The 18,043-nt window shown below is 44.6% G+C and overlaps 3 protein-coding genes across 22 annotated transcripts; 1 reads left to right on the plus strand and 2 right to left on the minus strand.

Moving 5' to 3' along the window:
- Nucleotides 1-864: 864 nt before the first annotated feature.
- On the minus strand, nt 865-2,134 carry LOC113219473 (uncharacterized). Its single transcript, NM_001366184.1, has 2 exons — nt 1,689-2,134; nt 865-1,297 (listed from the first exon to the last, which is right to left on the minus strand). Exons 1-2 carry the CDS (start codon nt 2,085-2,087, stop codon nt 1,073-1,075), a joined length of 624 nt encoding a protein of 207 aa, NP_001353113.1. The 5' UTR covers nt 2,088-2,134; the 3' UTR covers nt 865-1,072.
- Nucleotides 2,135-3,614: 1,480 nt separating this feature from the next.
- On the minus strand, nt 3,615-12,911 carry LOC100277060 (uncharacterized). 20 transcript variants are annotated; one of them, XM_035961390.1, is made up of 9 exons: nt 12,487-12,873; nt 12,260-12,374; nt 7,003-7,076; nt 6,780-6,905; nt 6,455-6,569; nt 6,046-6,361; nt 5,039-5,224; nt 4,756-4,898; nt 3,615-4,233 (listed from the first exon to the last, which is right to left on the minus strand). In XM_035961390.1, exons 5-9 carry the CDS (start codon nt 6,506-6,508, stop codon nt 4,192-4,194), a joined length of 741 nt encoding a protein of 246 aa, XP_035817283.1. In that variant the 5' UTR covers nt 6,509-6,569; nt 6,780-6,905; nt 7,003-7,076; nt 12,260-12,374; nt 12,487-12,873; the 3' UTR covers nt 3,615-4,191. The 20 variants fall into 20 exon arrangements, with proteins under 20 accessions (XP_035817283.1, XP_035817286.1, XP_008654725.1 ...); XM_035961393.1 differs by lacking the exon at nt 12,260-12,374; XM_008656503.3 differs by lacking the exons at nt 6,780-6,905; nt 7,003-7,076 and adding an exon at nt 6,710-6,779.
- Nucleotides 12,912-14,837: 1,926 nt separating this feature from the next.
- On the plus strand, nt 14,838-17,478 carry LOC100381876 (violaxanthin de-epoxidase3). Its single transcript, NM_001174660.1, has 2 exons — nt 14,838-15,238; nt 15,961-17,478. Exons 1-2 carry the CDS (start codon nt 14,933-14,935, stop codon nt 17,260-17,262), a joined length of 1,608 nt encoding a protein of 535 aa, NP_001168131.1. The 5' UTR covers nt 14,838-14,932; the 3' UTR covers nt 17,263-17,478.
- The last annotated feature ends 565 nt before the right edge of the window (nt 17,479-18,043 follow it).

Raw genomic sequence — 18,043 nt, forward strand, 5'->3', positions numbered from 1 at the left:
TTTGACTTCATACAAAACTGAATTTCTTATATCTCAGGACAGAGTGAGTGTAGTTTTTTGAGCAACTTCCTCATCTATGGAGACCCTTATTCTTAATTTCAAGAGTATGAGTTTTACATATTTTAAATAGCAACTAAGAGCATCTCCAAGTGACTAGCTAAATAGCTTGCAAAGCTAAATTTTAGCTACTTAATAGCATAACAACTCTCCAACAGACTAGTCATTTAACTTGCTAATCTATCCAACTCTCTAAATTAACTCTCTCACTAGCTAAATTTGGCTAGCAACTCTCGCTAGCCAAGCTAACTTGCATGTTAGAGAGTTTGTTGGAATGAGATGTTATATATAGAGTTTAATATTTATGAAGAGACAAATAAAGAGACAAATAAAGAGTCAAAAATAAATAGTCTCTTGGAGATGCTCTAAATACATAGTGTGTATTTCGGAGAGCTCTTCAAAAAAAAAAGATGAGCCGTTTTAAAAGAGCCAGTGATCCACAAGTGGCTCCATCTAAACGACTCCAGCTCCCTCTGTTTTGCACCGGAAAAAATGACTTTTCCAAGTAAGGTCTTGTTCGTTTGGGTCAGATTACACCCGGAATCGTTCCAGCTAATCAAAGTTTATATAAATTAGAAAATCAATCCGGTTAGGAATCGTTCCGACCTACCAATCCGGCACAAACGAACAAGGCCTAAACCGTTTGGTATAGCTCCTCCAGAAGAGTCGGAGGCGAAGATAAAAGCTTACCAAACCAAACGGACCTTAATTTTCCTACCTCTACTCAAAAGGAATGGCTTTGTACTGCTCGAAATCGAATAACAGCACCACGAAACTGTTGACAACTGTGCCAATAATTTATAAGAGATGCACAGAAATTTATATCACACATTCACCCTGAGAACAAATTTTTCACCTCCTATTGGCATATGGACTGCAATTATTACAATTCAATTAACTTGAGTTTTTAGAGCAACAGAGTTTTGATGGCAACAACTTGTGCGGTTGTGCCTCTGCATCTGCCTTTTAAGTATACTCAGATTTTCCTCAAAATAAAGGTAAAAGTGTTGCTACCTCATGAGACCCAGCCAAACTTCTTCATTGCATCCATGGTTCTCTTCCGGAGCCTCATGAACACGATGACCATGCAAGCCAGCACCCATGGTGGGAAGCTCACGGCGCCCAGCTTGGATGACTGAAGCCACTCGGGCATCTTGGCCTCCTTCAATAGGACTGCAGCTACCACAGTCATAGCGGCGACCCCAATCACCATCTTCGTGATGGGCTTCAGCAAAGAATCCTAGACCATCATCAAAGATACAAACGCATGATATGGGGGAGAAAATTGGCCTTTTGCCATATACTAAAGTATCTCCAAGAGACTCTTTATTTTTAGATCTTTATTTGACTCTCTATTTAACTTTTTATAAAGATTACACTCTAGTATCTCACTTCAATATCTAGTTTTGCTAGTTAGATGGCTAGTTAAATTTAGCAGCGAAAGAACTAATTTAAAAGTCGGATAGCTTAAATAGCTAAAAGTTATTTTACTATTAAATAGCTAAAATTTAGCTTGACGAGACATTTAATAGTCTCTTGAACATGCTCTAACTGTATAGGCGACAAGGAACGAGTAGGGTGAGGCGAAATTGATGCGTGGTGGTGTTTGTGAGCGCTGCTTCTAAGATTACCTTGGGCTCGCCGTCTAGGAAGATCGTGGAACCAGGGGCGTAGGGGAGGAGGGAGCGGCCGTTGCGAGGGTTGAAGCGGATGGCGACGCCGCGTTTGCGGGCGGCAGGGTCGAAGGCGAAGACGGACTTGAGGCCGTGCTGCTCCAGGACGTCGCCCACCTCCAGCTGGTCCTGCGTATACCCGCCCAGCTGCGACCGGAACACTGCCACCGGACGCCCGCGCCGGAACAGCTGCACCTCCACCTCCGGCGCCGGGGCCGCCGCCGCCCCTGATCCGGGCTTTCCGTCTGAGGAAGGGGCCGTGGCTGGAGACTCCTCCTGGATGGCGTCGTCGCTGGTCTCCGCGGCAACTGCCGGCGCCGGCGCCGGTGCCGCGGCTCTGTCAGCTTCCGACTCCATCTCGATCGGGTTCAGGGGAACGGAATCTGGTTCTCTGGCCGTCTCGTGCTTGAGACTTGAGAGAACTAGGTGCTAAGTGCCTAAGTGAAGTTCTTAGTGGGCTGGGCTAAACCTGGCAAAGGCCCAATAATCGAATCGTTTGATATATTCCTCGAGTTTTGTTGAAAAAAAAAATACACGAGACATAAAACCACCAGGAAAGAGAACAAAAAGAAAACCATGAATATCTGATGCATTTCACCTTTTAAGCTCCTACAGAGCACAAATTTAGCGGACACAAATATTTAAGAACAGAGATAGTAACTAATATGATAGTAATTTGATCAGCAAACCTCTGAAATTAATTCATGATCTGGACTAGTCCTCTACAGCTACAGCTGCAAGCCCAGGCCGTCGACGACGCTGCAAATCTCAGCTGACCTCAGGTGATAAGATAGATAAGTAGTTAAGTACCAAAGTACAGTACATAACTTTGTTAGATGCTACAACAAAGATCACGTGAATTTAAATTTTATTAAAAGAAGTTAAAGATCGAAGGTCTAAAGACAGCGCATTTGTGATGTGATAACATTGGAGAAAAAAATATTTATCTCCCAATCTAGTGGTTCATGATAGAAGTTAACATATAGAGAGGTTGATTATTATTTTATGAGAGAAAGGGTAAAAAAAAACTTTTCAAAAATGATTTTATACCCACTGAAATAAGTTGTTAGGATATCTCTAATAGCTTACTCATTCTTATACCCATATTTAAACTTCATTCTACAAATAGACTAGTCTACAGTATAAAACAGTGTTTTGGATGACTATATAAGTAAAATGTTGGACACGGTCTTATACCCAATAAGGACTAGTTTGTTTGTTTACGGAATTTGTATTTATGAACACTTTAACCGTTTTCGTTTGTCAAATGTGAAAATGAGACAGAAATGATATGGATGTTTTTTTCTAACCGTTTTCATTTTTACCATTTTTAGTCGGATATCTTGTTTTTATCCACATTTAATATCTCATTTTAGATAATACAATAAATAAATTATATACTGCTATTGATTCAAAAGGGACGATGTGCCCGGCCTGGCACCGTGGCACGCCTATTGATTCACGGTCCGGTGCTTTATTATGAATACCAAGTGAAGGGCCGAGTGGTTCGCGGGGTTTTTTCAACGGTAAGATGTACTCGTTTTTTCGGTTTTTTTTCTGACGAGTTCTTCTAAGAATTTGTAGGAAGAATCTGGTTGTAGAGAGAATTTGGATATCATAGAGATTACATGGGAAAAAATAAAAAAAGTCTATAAGATTTAAGATCTAGAAAGTGACAAATTTGTACTATTACGACGACACGTTGATTTTGAACGGAATTTCACCATAGCGATTCTCACAAAAAACTAGGCTGAAAAGTTAGACGTTTAGCAGTCTGCGGCAACTTCCGGTGGACGGAAGCTAAAAAAACTGAAACAAACATGACCTATATCTACTACTCTTGTTATATAAGTCGTAAACACTTTTTATTCTTGTCCCATAATATAAGCACGCTCATAACAATACTTTATTGATAAAGAGAATTAAATATATTTCTTGATCTTAGAATTAAAGGTAGTTACACCTTATATCCTAGCATGGAAAGAGTATCTCCCCCATTACTTTGACCCAAATACAGTTCAATCGGGGTAGGGAGTACGGTACCCAGATAGCTGGACCAGCACAGCTGTTCTTCGAGCATACAGTTGCTATTTCAAAGAAAAAGGTGACGATTCACCCATTCATCACAGCGATGTTCGGAACTTTAATTTTGGTTCCGAACACGTTGTTTTGCATGGAATAGTAGTAGCACGCAAGCGCAGTGGCAAAGGATTCAAGCAGGGTAACCCATTCGTCATTTTGGCTGCAGGGAAGCCGGAGACATCAATCAATCACTCGGTTGTTCAGACCTGTCACAGGATTATAGGTACCAACAGACAACAGTCAGTCATCAAGGTGTACTGCTCCTGTGATCCATGCTGTACGTCTTCGGCTCTTCTCTGTGCTGTGCCACATGGTCAGGTGACTCTAGTTGATGCAGAACAGAAACAAGAATTTTCCTCAGCTCAAGTGCTCAGCCACCTCACACTGAGCTTGTGACATTCCGTGGATGCACCCTGTGATTCTGCCACCAGAGAGTAGCCCGTTTGGAGATTCACATGGAATATTTATCATTAGCCAGTTCATTTTTGAACTAAAACGCGATAAATAAAAAATAAACAGAGGGAGTATTTGGAATCCGCTACCACCAAATCCACCCTGGATCACGTTGCAACGCCGAAATACGGTTTCTGGCTCCATGCCCCGGCGACCGTAAACAAGGCACGTGAAAAAAATGTTTCGGTAGCCAGATTTGATTAGAGGACCGAGTTTGACTATACTCGTGTTTTGATCAGAGATAAAACAACCCAATAGTCTTGGGCTGATTTTGACTAGCACGGTGCTTTTACTATGAATTGCCCATCATACTGGATAACATCTTGGGAACAACAGTCTTCTTCCCTCGGGTACCAAGTACTGCACATCCTTTGTCTTGACAATGTGAATTGCCAGCAGCACAATTTATGGCTACCAAACTACACACTACCAAAACACAAAGCATTTGGCATTTCAAACCAACATGAGATCAGATGAAATCAGGGTGCACCTCATCATCCACCACTACGTCAGTAGTAGCCTCAGTAGTGGCAGATTCATCATGTTCAGTCCAGTGCAGACCAGAGGTATCGAAGCATTTCCTCCCACCAAAACGGCTCGTGTCCAAATACTTGGTCCATTTTGATCCTTGTGCTGCCCAGAACAAGAGTACGATTCTTTCAGTTTTTTTTTATAATCCTCCCTCAAAGTAAGTTCATTTTTTTATGAAATAAGTTGTATAATTTGAAATTTACCAAGTGTATTGATATATCATTACGGTTTGTATGTGTTACCTTCAGCAGTAGTAGTTGCACAGTGGGGATTTGATCCTTGCTTGATCTGCTGCCTCTTATTACATAAAGTGGGATGTGTTGACAGCTTGGTTCTCTTTCCTACTACATCTGATTGGGCTTTGCGAGGCCTAACTTTAGGTCTTTTCTGAGGCAGTTCAGTTATCACCTCAATTCCTTCATCCGATTCTGTATTTCGACAGGGAAAGTGGGAAACAGTTAGAGAATGCATCACAATTTTGACCATCGCATACTCGAAACTTGACAATAAATGAATAAGAATTACAAATGCAACCAGCTTAAGACTCAAATATGCAGACTCATCTGAATGTGCAAAGCACCAAATAAATGTTTGGTTCCACCTTCATGAGAAATAGTAATGATCTATCGAGTAAATAGATGTGGGGGTGAGGTTACTGTCTTAGAAACTTGGACTACTGTGTGGTTTCCTGGACAAAGATGACCTAGCCATACAAACATCGACACTTGGTTTAATGACATCAAAAGGATGTAAGTTAAGACAGAAGGTCCCTCTCCTCAAACTTGAAAAACATTTAGAAAGTGTCATCTCATACTAACGATAATAGTAGTTTATATGAGTTGCTTCAGTAATTCAAGACATATACTTTATTCAAAATAATTCAAGACATATAGACTGCAAAACCTTACTCCCTAAGGATACAAGTATGTTGTGTCATCTTAGTGAGAACTCAATTCAGCCTTTGAACTACAACTCTACAATACAAGTTTGCAACTTACTCTACAAGCCCCAGCCACATTATCTTACAAATAAACATAAAGCCACAATGGTTTTTAGAGTTTTATTGAAGACAATAACCTCACAAAGTCAATTGTATTGCAGTGGACCAAAATAACTACAGTCGCTGCACAATATCAATCATCCCATGGAACAAAATTCATTCTCGATCCAATAAAAAACATTTGTCAACGGAACATGCAGAATCTGAAATATAAACTGTGGCGCTACATCCAACACATGTCAAGCATACCTCCATCTGAAGCATCTGCGCCAAGGCCACCACAACCTTTACCTGTCTCCCCTGGATCGTCCAGATACTCGGACCATTCCGTCTGACTCTTCTCGATAGGGAACACATCTCCCTCCTCAACTGCCGCCAGATCCCTGTCCACGTCGGGCTCGGCCAACGGTGCGAACTCCCGGCGGCCACGGGCAAGGTTGGTGTCCTGGACGAAGCGGCGGAGATCAGCAGCACGATAGCCCCTGGCATGGACATGAAGCACAGACTGACGCTGGTTGCACACCACACACACCCACTTGTTGCTGCTCTTCTTCTGCTGCTTCACCTGAGATCAAAGCAAAACCGAGAAACAACCATATCAGTTGGAATCGGGTTTTGAGCAGAGATCCAGCTGCAGCAGCAGCACAAAGTTGTGCACCTGCATGGTGGCGCACTGCACGCACTGAAGGGCGATAAAGAGTCTCATCTCCATGGTGATGGCCGGTTCTCAAGTGTGCTTGTGCTTATTGGCAATAAGAAACAGCAGGAGTAGTCTACAGGTTTTAAGTTGCATCATTGTCAGGCATCAGTATTCGAGATTTGCTATTGGGAAATAGTGTCTAGTTCCAAAAGACACTTCAGAAAGCACATATATTGTCTAAGAACAAGAGAAAAACATAAAGGAGAAGGTAACCATTGGCATGTACAGCATAGGATCTTGTGCATCTAAAAAGTAGTGGCAAACAAATCATGTGTATGATTACCTGGGGACAGATCAACAACCAATTAGAAAGATTCAAAACTTCTATGATGCTTAGACTTGTCACAAGACAACTCTGGTTCCTATAGTTCACAAAAATAGTGATACCAAAATTGATTGATCTTGTGTTCTGACAAGACAACAATGGATTGTAAGTCAGGAAGACAATTCTGGTTTGCAAATGACAAGACAACCATATGACTGCACATGACTTTTCGGTTTAATACCAAGTCTCTAGACAAAGAAAAAAAATGAATGGCCACATAGATGCCCAACTGTCACCTCAGCCCTGGCCTTCTTCCTAGCATAAGCAATAAAACAGAGTGCAGAAATATTTATCAGACTGGAAATCATGGTCAAAAACAATGAATTCTCTTGAGTTTATGCTAATTGTAACAGCAACGGAGTATACCCTGTACTATATACTAAACATATAACTGACAACTGCATAAAACTTTGCAGGAAGCGGTAGCAGTAAACTCAATTCCTCACACAAATTGAAGGAGTTGATTTTCTAAATACAGAACAGAAAAGACATTGTAAGCTGTGACAAGTTGGCTCGGGAGTCATGCCAATCAATTGAAATTCAACTTTAAACTACTAACCTATAAACATCACATGTAGATCTTACATCAACCAAAATAAACACCGCCCTCGGATTTAAAAGAGCAGAAATGGAGCCTTAGTGCACTAAGTCTAAGAAGCATTTATACAACTCCAGAGAGGTGAATATACAATGCCTTGATAAGTTGATATATAATATTGATGAATACGTAAATTTGAAGGACTTGCATTGCTCAAATCTCGAGGGAATTGCACTGAAGCAGAAATAATCTCTCTCTTTGGACACAAGGGCAGGGTTTCTGAAAATTTTCAGAACAAACGTACAACAACGACAAAGCCTTTTAGTCCCAAGCAAGTTGGAGTAGGCTAGAGTTGAAACCCAACCGAAGCCACAAGTCAAGGTTCAGGCACGAACATAGCTACCATAAAATCATTCACAGGCAATAGCTAAGATTATAATCGGTAAAATTGACAGTTTAATCAATCACATTTCAGCACATCCTCGTAAGTACTGGAAAATCATAACAGACTAAACATGCGACCAAGTTGGAAGCGAGTAGGGTGCATTCCTCTGAAGATTATAGTAGCGAATCGAAGTATCAAACAGAAGAATTTCATACTGCAGTTAGCACAATTGGCAAGCACAGCATCCACAGACCAGAATGAGTAGCAGCTTCAACAAAATAAAAGCAAAATTCAACATAGATACAGCATTTCGTCCATTCCAGTAATATTTTATTGATAGATAGAGCAAACTTTCATATGCCACCAAACTTCCACTGATGAACCATCCATCACAAAACCTAACACAATGTAGCCATCTAGGGAAGATGCTAGTGCTGGTACAAACTTCAACAGATGAACCATCCATCACAAAACCTATAGCAATGTAGCCATCTAGGGAAGATGCTAGTGCTGGTACTAAATAAATAACCTAAGAAACCTCTCACCCAATCATCAACAAAAAAAAAATCGTGAACGCGCAGGAGAGTTGCGCACCATTAAATTAAGAGAGAAAAACAGTCCAAAATGGACCAAAGTACAATGCCAAAAAAGGCAGAACATAAGACCACCAGACTCCTGCTGCGCACAGAACTGCAGCCTCTTTCTGCGCATGAAAACAGCAGTACGCAAAAGGAGACAAACAGCAAAAGTGCCAGCAGGCCACACACACCCAACTGCACACAACTGCTCTTCACTAATCACCCAAAAGATCCCTGAACCTAATAACTGCAGCACTAAGACCCAATGCCTCAAGATGTCTAGCACCGGCAATCAACAAAATGAAGATCCAAGAAAAAGCAGGCGCCTACAGGCTGCGGCAGCTGCATCCCGTCCCCTCGGGCCTCGGACACAAGAAAGGTGGTGAGGCAAACTGAAGATTTTCCTATGGCCTCTTTTTAAGAACAGGTTAAATACTCGAGGAAACTTGTTCAAGAAGAACATTCTCCCCGACGCTAGGTGTGCCCATTGTGGCGAGGCGCTGGAAGACAACCTTCACAACTTTGTAGAATGTGCTAGGATCAAGAGTTTGTGGCGCTTGCTTAGCCTTCAGGTTGCCAGCTTGGAACGGTCTCCCCCCCCCCCCAATCATGCCGACGTTGTTCGCAGGGAATTCAGCCGGTGGTCCGAGGCGTCATTCTGTGGAGAATATGTGAGGATAGAAATAATTTATGTCTTCAGGAACGAGGACCCTCCTGTGCGTGTGCTTCTCGCAAAGATTACTAGTGACCTCAACATTTGGTGCCATTGATTCCCCGCTCGTGACAGGGAGTCTATTGTTCAATGGGGCACACATGTAACTTCTGAACTCATGTACCGCCACGACTGGACCCAAGTGCAAGCAAGCCCGGGCTCTTGCCCAGACTCCTGCATTAGTGCTAATGAACTTGTATGAGTAAAATACATTTTCGGTCCTTAAACTTGTCGCCCTATGTCATCCCGGTCCACAAACTTCTAAAGTGTGTCATCTCGGTCCTTAATCGCTATTCGGGTCTCAGTTAGGTCCAAACGGGTCGTGTTTGATATATGGACCCCACATGTCAGCCTGTGTATATGTTTTCTCTCCCTTTTCCACGTGTCCGGTGAGAGAGAACCAAGAAAAGAGAGAAAACAGATACACCGGCTGACAATGATTTCAAGTCGTCCGATCACGATTAGTCGGGCTGGTCGGCAATTATGACACGATTTGCTGGACGACTCGACTAGAAGACCTAGTCGTCTTGGTCGTCCGACTAATCGTCGACTAGGACGACTAGTCATCCGAGTTATGTGTCCTAGTCATCCCGGCTAGGGTTTAGTTATTGGGACTTTTTTAGCCCATCTACAGTCTAATTTAGAGTACCCTCTCCTCTCTGTTCTAACCTAGCCGCCAACAGTCTCCAATCTACACGTCTCGTCTCCTCTCCTCTCCTCTCTTGGCACCGCCCCTGCAGTCCTGAACTCCTGATTGCCGGCGGCTACAACACCCTGTGTCCCCTGCCCCTTCTCCTGCAGTTCTGCTCGCCTGCTGCACTGCTGCAGTCTCCAACCGGCGGTGGCTGCGAACCAGTGACGAGATGAGCACGTCATCTGAAGGTCCCTCCTGCTCCCCCACTTCTCCCCCTAAACCCTAAACAATGAAGCAATATGTTACTTTGTTTATCCTAGTTGTTTGTTCTAATTTATATAATGTATACAATTATATTTATATATATACCTATATAAGTATAACTACTAGTCTAGAACGACCAGGGACCGGCTAGGACCGATTAGGGGTCGACTAGTCGCCCTAGTCGTCACCTAATCGCGACTAGTCGCCTGGTCGGTCTCAGGGTTCGACCAGACGACTAGGCGACTTAAAATCATTGTCGGCTGACATGTGCGGTCTATATGTCAATCGCGACCCATTTGAACCTAACTGAGACCCGAACATCGATTAAGGATCGGGCCGATACACTTTAAAAGTTTGTGGACAAGGATGACACAGGGCGACAAGTTTAAGGACCGAAAATGTATTTTACTCAACTTGTAAACATGCACCAAGCAGTAAAATATAGTTAAATGTAGATAAAAAACTAGACAAAACTATATTTTATAGTATGAGTACTATATTTGCCCAGGCTCTCAAAGATTTCTGGGTCCGTCACTGTATACTGCGTTTATCATTCTACTCGAATGCTGACGTCTTCAGTCTATCAATGATAGGTCGGCATCGCCCCCGATTTGTTTCAAAACAAAAGGTGACGAGGCAACACCGTAGCGGGCAGACGAGCAGAGGGAGCGGTGGTGGAAGGAGCGACGGGCGAGGGTGAAAACATGGTTTGTCATCGATTAAGGAACCCAGGGGCGGACCTACATGTAACCTAGTAAGGGCATATGCCTCTGCTCATTTGTCTATTGCAAGTAGTAGAGCCTAATAGATTAGATGTCCTCGCTCTGACATTTTAGTGTTAGTTGTGAGATAATTGCCATTATGGACGAAGAGAGGAGGGGATTCGACGAAATGGAGGCGTTGGCGTTGGCTTCTCTGTTCTGGAGACGCAGGCGACAGCCAAACTCCAAAACGGAAAGAAGACAACGCTTGGAGCTGCGTTAACAGGTATTAGTTTCCTCTCTCCGTTTACCGTTCGCCTGCGCAGACGCCGTCTGGCGCACTCGTCTCTACACCGTCTCTTCTTGCGGCGTACATGGGTTACATTGCAGGCGGACGCGCTTAGGCTGCAGACGCTGCACCGGCTGCCGCAGATCCTGACGGTGTGGCAGTCAGCGCGGTGCTTCCTCGCCGTCGCCGACTACTCCCACCGCCTCCGCGCGCTCAGCGAACTCTGGCACACCCGGCAAGGATATGAGCCAGCGGCGACCTGCAAAATATTTGTTTGTCACCATGTATCAATTTGAATGCTACATCTTCTGATTGTCTGACATGCAGGCGCGCCGTGGCCGAGCCCTTCGTCTTCCTCAACGGCTGGTTCGACATCGGCAAGCGCGGCGCCGGGAAGCCAGCGGCGGCCAACGCCGCGCGTGCAGCTCAACCTCACCGTCCTGGGCGAGCCTGACCCGAGGTTCGTCTTCGAGTTCGACGGCGAGACCGAGTACAGCCCGCAGGTGCTCCAGGTTAAGGGGAGCATGAAGCAGCTCCAGGTTAAGGGGAGCATGAAGCAGCCCCTAGTTTATGAGTAGTTTGGACGCAAGCAGTGCTCAAGATTCCAGATGTGTGTATGATGGTCTCTGTTACAGATTTTTTTGTATGTCTCTTTTTCTCGAGTCTCCAGCAGCTTCGAGATATGCTTATCTCCATTCTGAAATTGAAGTTCTTTTGTTCTGTTTATCTGTCATATACTCAGATTTGCATAGTCTCCGCCACTGACCAAATATTGATACATTTTTTAGTTATAAGATCGATACGATTTTTAGTCTTCGCCACTGACCTAATGCTTTGCAAAGTTACGATTGCCAAAGTTTCTGCTAGTGATGCGAAAACTAATAATACAGTATGGTACAAGAGTCCTGGGCGAGCCTGACCCGAGGTTCGTCTTCGAGTTCGACGGCGAGACCGAGTGCAGCCCGCAGTTGCTCCAGGTTAAGGGGAGCATGAAGCAGCCCATGTTCACGTGCAAGTTCTCCTGCCGCAGCAACAGCGACCTGCGCTCGCGGTTAGTGGCAGTGGCACCAAGTTCCTTCCCCCCTGATGCCGGCATCTTCAGCGCCAGGTTGCCGACCAGCACCCGCACGAACGGGCACGGGTCCATGGCCTCGTGGCTAGCAGACTGCAATGCCTGCGACGCCGACCCTTCCTCCTTGGTCCGGCGCGAAGCAATGCGGACGGGATCGGAGACGGAGAGGAGTGGGGGGGAGAACCTGCCAGAGACGGCGTAGAGACGAACAGCCAGGTACGCCGTCTGCGCAGGCGAACGGTAAACGGAGAGAGGAAACTAATACCTGTTAACGCAGCTCCAAGCGCTGTCTCATTTCCGTTTTGGAGTTTGGCTGTCGCTGCGTCTCCAGAACAGAGAAGCCAACGCCAACGCCTCCATTTCGTCGAATCCTCTCCTCTCTTCGTCCATAATGGCAATTATCTCGTTAGTTGTTGGAAGTATACCCTCAATCACATTTTATCCTGGTTCCGCCCGTGAAGGTCCCTCAATGGAGACAGAGGGTGGGCATACCTGTTGGGTGCTCGTCGCTGGTGAAGGGCACGATGAAGATCTGGCAAAGGGACCGACGAAGACTCGAGCTCCTGGCGTGTGACAGCGTCGGCGGAGACCTGGGCGTATGGCGCGACGCGAGGTGATGGCGACGGCGGCGTTGGCGCGGAAGACGGTGGCGGGGGTCGTCGGCGTCGGGGGAGAAGCAGGCGTCCTCCTCTGGGCGGCGCGAGGTGACGGTGGCGTCGATCCAACGAACCCGCGAGTGGCGGAGTGGCGATGGCGGCGCGTCCGAGAAACCCGAGAGGGTGATCGCGGTCGCGGCGTCTCGCAGGCGAGCAGACGCCGGGTGAAAAATTTGGAAAGGAGACGGGCTGAGGATTTTTTTTTTTTTTGCAAAACTCGAAAGTATAGTAGACTACAATTTCCGCTACGATTTATCTGGACCGTCCATTCCCCCTCCCTGCAAAGCCCATTCACATTTCCATTCACATTTCCATTCCCGGCTATCACGTATCTTTCTCATTCTCTATCCCACAAAGCCTATTCTCATTCCCACGTGCATCCCACGCCTAGCTAAAATTAAATTAAAAAAACAGGCTCTAAGGGATTCGAACCCACGAACTTTCAAATAAATGTGTTTGTAGCTACCACTACACCACATATGTGTTTATGTCTACATCTATTATAGTAAAAACATATAATACATCTCTCCCGAAGCCCACCTGCTACCCTTGCACAATGTGTAGTAGTAGATAAGTATCACTGAGATTATTAAATTATATTTTTTGATTGAGAGAGTAGTATTTAAAGAAGAGCCTTGCATGCAATTTCTTTTGTTTGAATAATGTTTTCAACTTAAATACTTTTTTTTGCATGTGTAACATTTATTCTCCGTAATATTTTTCCATAGATCTAACTTATAAATCATTTCCATAAACCAATGCCAAAGGTGAATCCATGTTTCTTACTTGGAAACCCCGAACAAACACCACTAGCATGAGGCGCTCGCGTTGGCGTCGCTCACCGACGACGAGAAGAAACTTGGCGACTGCCAGTTCGACCTCTGGAAGCAGTCCTACATGGCCCATGCGCCGCTGTGTACGGCAAGCTCCGGCGCAGCCGTCGCTTGGACGTGGTCCAGAGCGGCTGCACCGCGCTGTCCATCGTCAAATATGGGGACCTCATGGTCGTCGCCAATGTCGACGACTCTCGGGTTGTTCTGGGCATCGCAACCTACGACGACGCCATCACGTCGTCTAGCTCATCATCCACCTGAAGCCTAACCTGCCACGTAAGTCGCTACTGACCGGCCATGAATTCTTGTGCGCTGGAATGACGACCATTGTTTTTGTTGTGTGAATGTCCTCGAACAAGATGTATGTAGAGGAGTAGCACATCCGGTGGTGCAACGACCAGGTGTACTACCTCGCTGATGAGCCCGGGGTGCACTTCATTTGGCAGCCCAACCAAGAGTGATCGGTACTCACCAATCGCGCGCGTTCGACGACTATTATATCAAGGATTGTGGCGTCATCTCGACACCGGAGGTAAGCAGAGGTGGACCGACAACAATGACCACTCGCCATCGTCGGGGTACCTTTTGTGCCGGCCTGCCTTTAATTCTCTTCGCAAACACACACTTGCATTTTTTGTTTAAGCAAGCGTGTATGGTGGTGCGTGCCTGATGATTAACGATGTACGACGGAACTTCTACCGGCAGGTGTGACACGTGCTCTCCAATAATGAGACCATGCAAATCATGACATATATCGAAGTCTGCATGATACTGATGGTTGCAATGTAGTAGTGAAACAACTAAATTAAAATAACAAAATTTATGTATGGCTAGGATCACAAATGGATTATGAAATATTTTCTTATAACAATATAAGACACATTTTGTATATAAGTTATCATGGTATTATATGTTCCCGTTGCAACGCACGGGTAGTGTATGAGACAAATGTATGCATTTCGATTAGGGTCGTATTTTATGGTTATGATTCTACCAGATATGTCTTTTTGATTCCGTCGAAAATCGATTTTACGGTATAGGCGCTTATGACCTCCCCTCTATGCCTTGCGGTAATGATTCCTCTGGCATTACGGCCTTTACCACAACGGTGCCGTCCATGGACCAATTTATTTCGTGGATTGGATTTCACTTGCCTGTCTATGGTTTCCTTGCGTGTGCTCAGGATAGGTGTTTTGTATAAATGTTTCGCCGTATTATTAAGTATTCTCCTTTAGTTCGTTTCTCTATCTAGAAGTAGAATAGAATAACCCGGTTGAAGGGTAATGATCATACGTCTGTAATACATTGTATGTCCCAAAATAAGTCTCATTCTTCTACCCTTTCCGGGTAGTCGATGGCAGCTACCTTAACACCAAAGAAGAGTTCGACTAGTTGAACTCGAAAGCTCGAGGCCCAGGCGACGCGACGCGGCCACGCCCACGTCCTTCCATGGCGACCGCTCTCCCCGCCTCCGCCTCCGCCGCTTGCCTTCTCCAGCTCTCCCGGCGCGGTCTCCCTGGAACATCTTCTGTGCTCTCCCCGCTTCGCACCGCCACTTTCCGCTGGCACGGTGCCTGTAACGTGGCCTGTTCATGCTCTCCCGGCCCCCGGCCGGCGGTTCCCGCGGAGCGAAGGGACGGCGTCGCTGGCCATGCCACTTCTCCAGAGGGAACTGTACGAATCGTCGCCGTGGTTGGAGAAGGTAGCATCAGCCCGATTAAGGACGCGCCCTGGGAAGAGGTCATGCGCCACACGGTACGTTCCCTCTCTGAACCCATCAGTTCCCCGTCGTACTGTGTGTGTTAATTTGGAATAGTCTGATATTTGAAATTGTTCTGCTCATGCTAGGATTTCAGTATTGGACTGATGATACTTACAGTTTTGTCCGTCCAACTTGTAGTTGTAGTATCTGTGATTATCTGTAAACAAACAGATTTTCCTTTTCAGCATTGCTGATGTAGTAACAGTATGGATAATCTTTGTATCAATTGGTAGTCTTATTTTCTCAGTTATACAATTTGTTCAACCTATCGGATCACACTCTCGTATGTGCACTGCGTGTCTTTTCTTTATTATGGAAACAAGAGTTACAGCTTTAGCATAAAGATGCGTACAACCAATTCATGACGATTATTGCACCAGAGAGCAGTTGCTTGAATAATTAAACTAACTCAAAGAAAACAAAATGCCATGACTATAGATAACACTAGACATCTTCAATTCTTGCATTCGAGCGCCATCCATGAATTGCAAAGACTTTCATCGCCACCATACATTGATGTTTTGATGAGGTTATTATACGCTTCACGATTTCATTCTGTATTTTACTCCATACATGCTTACCAGGATACTACACTTTAGGAAATAAATGTGCTGAAGAGGAAATGAATCAGTTTAATGTTCACTTTTTAATATCTATAATTTGGTTGCATCGGTTTCCTTCCTTCAACGTGCATTTATTGGCTTGTTTCTTTTAGGCTGATAGGCTGAAGTGGGTCGATGAAGGATTTGAAATGCTTGTCTTCACGGATAATTTGGTTGGTCATGATAACCTCAGGAAAGAGTTACTATCACACTGTGATATGCTAGTCAATGTTGCAATAACAAATCAGGATGCTGTTCAGTGGCTTATAAACAACAGCAAACACATTTCTAATGTAATTTGCTTTCAGTCATCTCCGTCTTTAGTAAACAAACTAGGTGGCACATATGTTCAGTACACTGGAGAGCAGGACATGTTTGGGAAGCTAACAAGTATTGGAAAACCAAGTGGCATAGAGGAATCAACTGAAGTTATGAAGACCATATCTAATGCTTGGGAAAGACACAATTCAGATGACATTAGATTTTGCTTGCTTGTTGTTGTAAATGCATACATAAGACCGGTTGCTATGCTGAAAAATCTAAGGGCAAAAGGCCTTTCTACCCTAACTTGCATGATAAAGAACTGTGGTCCTCAGATACTCAATTGTCTGTTTGACCCTAACTGTAGGAAGGCCCTTCAGTGTTTGAATTCCTGTTCTCCAACTGATCAAGTCTGCAACTATCGTTGCATTGCATCATATGAAAGTCCATATCTGGAGGCTTTTTCCCTCTGTGTTTTGCAGAAGAACAATTGCCTTGACCTCAATGCTGAGATACCCAGTAAACCGAATGTAATGCCACTAACCATGTTCAGAGAACAAAAACTAAGCCATGAAATAGCGGAAGATCTTTTTGTTGGTTGGTTGGACAGCATGGAATGGAGTTGGCGAGTGGCAGCTGGACAAAATCCAGCATATGATCAATTCCCATGTCAGTACCAGTTATTTTACAGAGGGAAAGCTAAAGGTTCATTTTGGTATGAGCCGGTTTTTCAGGTCAAAACCCTGGAAGGGGAGCTGGTTTGGAGGCGCAGGAGGTATCGTGTGAGAAGGGCTAGCACTCCTGGTACATTTTACTTCAGTGTGTTGGATAATGGTGTCATTTCCAAAGAATATTGGACAATTGTTGACGTTGCGGAGGATTTCAGCTGGGGTCTGTTCCATTATCATGGCGCAGCACAAGCTGCTGGGCTATCATACACTGGAGCAGTGCTTGTTACTCCAGATGGGTCTTATCCTGACCTGGAAGACCCAAGATTGGCCTCTGCTTTAGAGAACTGTGCTATAAAGAAATGGGAGCTCTATACAGTCGATAACTGCTCCTGCATGGGTGCACCACTGGGAACTCCTGAGGGTTCAAAGCTGCACCATCAAATTTCTCCAGGAAAAGAAAGTAGTGTTTTGCAGAGAAGATGATAATCTGTAATATGTTAAAGTGACTCCCAAATGATTATGTCGTACGTACAAAGATGTACAGCCAAGTGGACATGTATTGCTGAAGAGAGCTCATATGTAACCTGCAGGTATATTTTCTTCTTTTGAATATACGTGTAACCTAATTCCTACCTTTTGTGGCTGCCATCAGGGTTTGATGATTAAGAAATAAAAAGTTTGAATACAAGATCGTCACTTATACACTAGTGTCCAAGTTATCAATTGCAATGTCTGCTTTTCTGCAGGCCTTATTTATATTTACAGCAACAGATCACACTGGTTGCAGCAATGCAGCCTGCACTGGTGAGCAGATGTCTTCAATTCTGCATCACCTGTGTAGAGCTGCATTACTGTTTGCAAGATCAGAGCCGATTTCCTGCCATGTTGTGCCAGTATTAAATCCCTCATAACAGAACCCAGGAGTTCTGAACGGCTGCCTGGGTTGCGGCTGCGGCTGCAGCCCAACAGCCAAATTATTATCAGCCCCTCTGATTTTTCTTGTACTAAATTGCCTTGGGATTTAGTAATCTTTGATTGAGTACTTGTATTAGAAATTACATCTAATGTAGTGATGTATTTATGGTCATCGATGAGACCAAGAGTTGACTACTCGTTGTACATCTGGAATAAAGATGAAGTTGTCTTGTAGATGATTCAGTATTTTATACGCACTCGTACTTTTTTAGCATCTTCGGTGTTCCCATCGGTACCTGTCGAAGCATCTTGTAGTGTTCAGACAGTTCAGTTGGCTATCAGTGCGAAG

This window comes from Zea mays, chromosome 8, assembly GCF_902167145.1.
Source record: "Zea mays cultivar B73 chromosome 8, Zm-B73-REFERENCE-NAM-5.0, whole genome shotgun sequence".
NCBI classification, from domain to species: Eukaryota; Viridiplantae; Streptophyta; class Magnoliopsida; order Poales; family Poaceae; genus Zea; species Zea mays.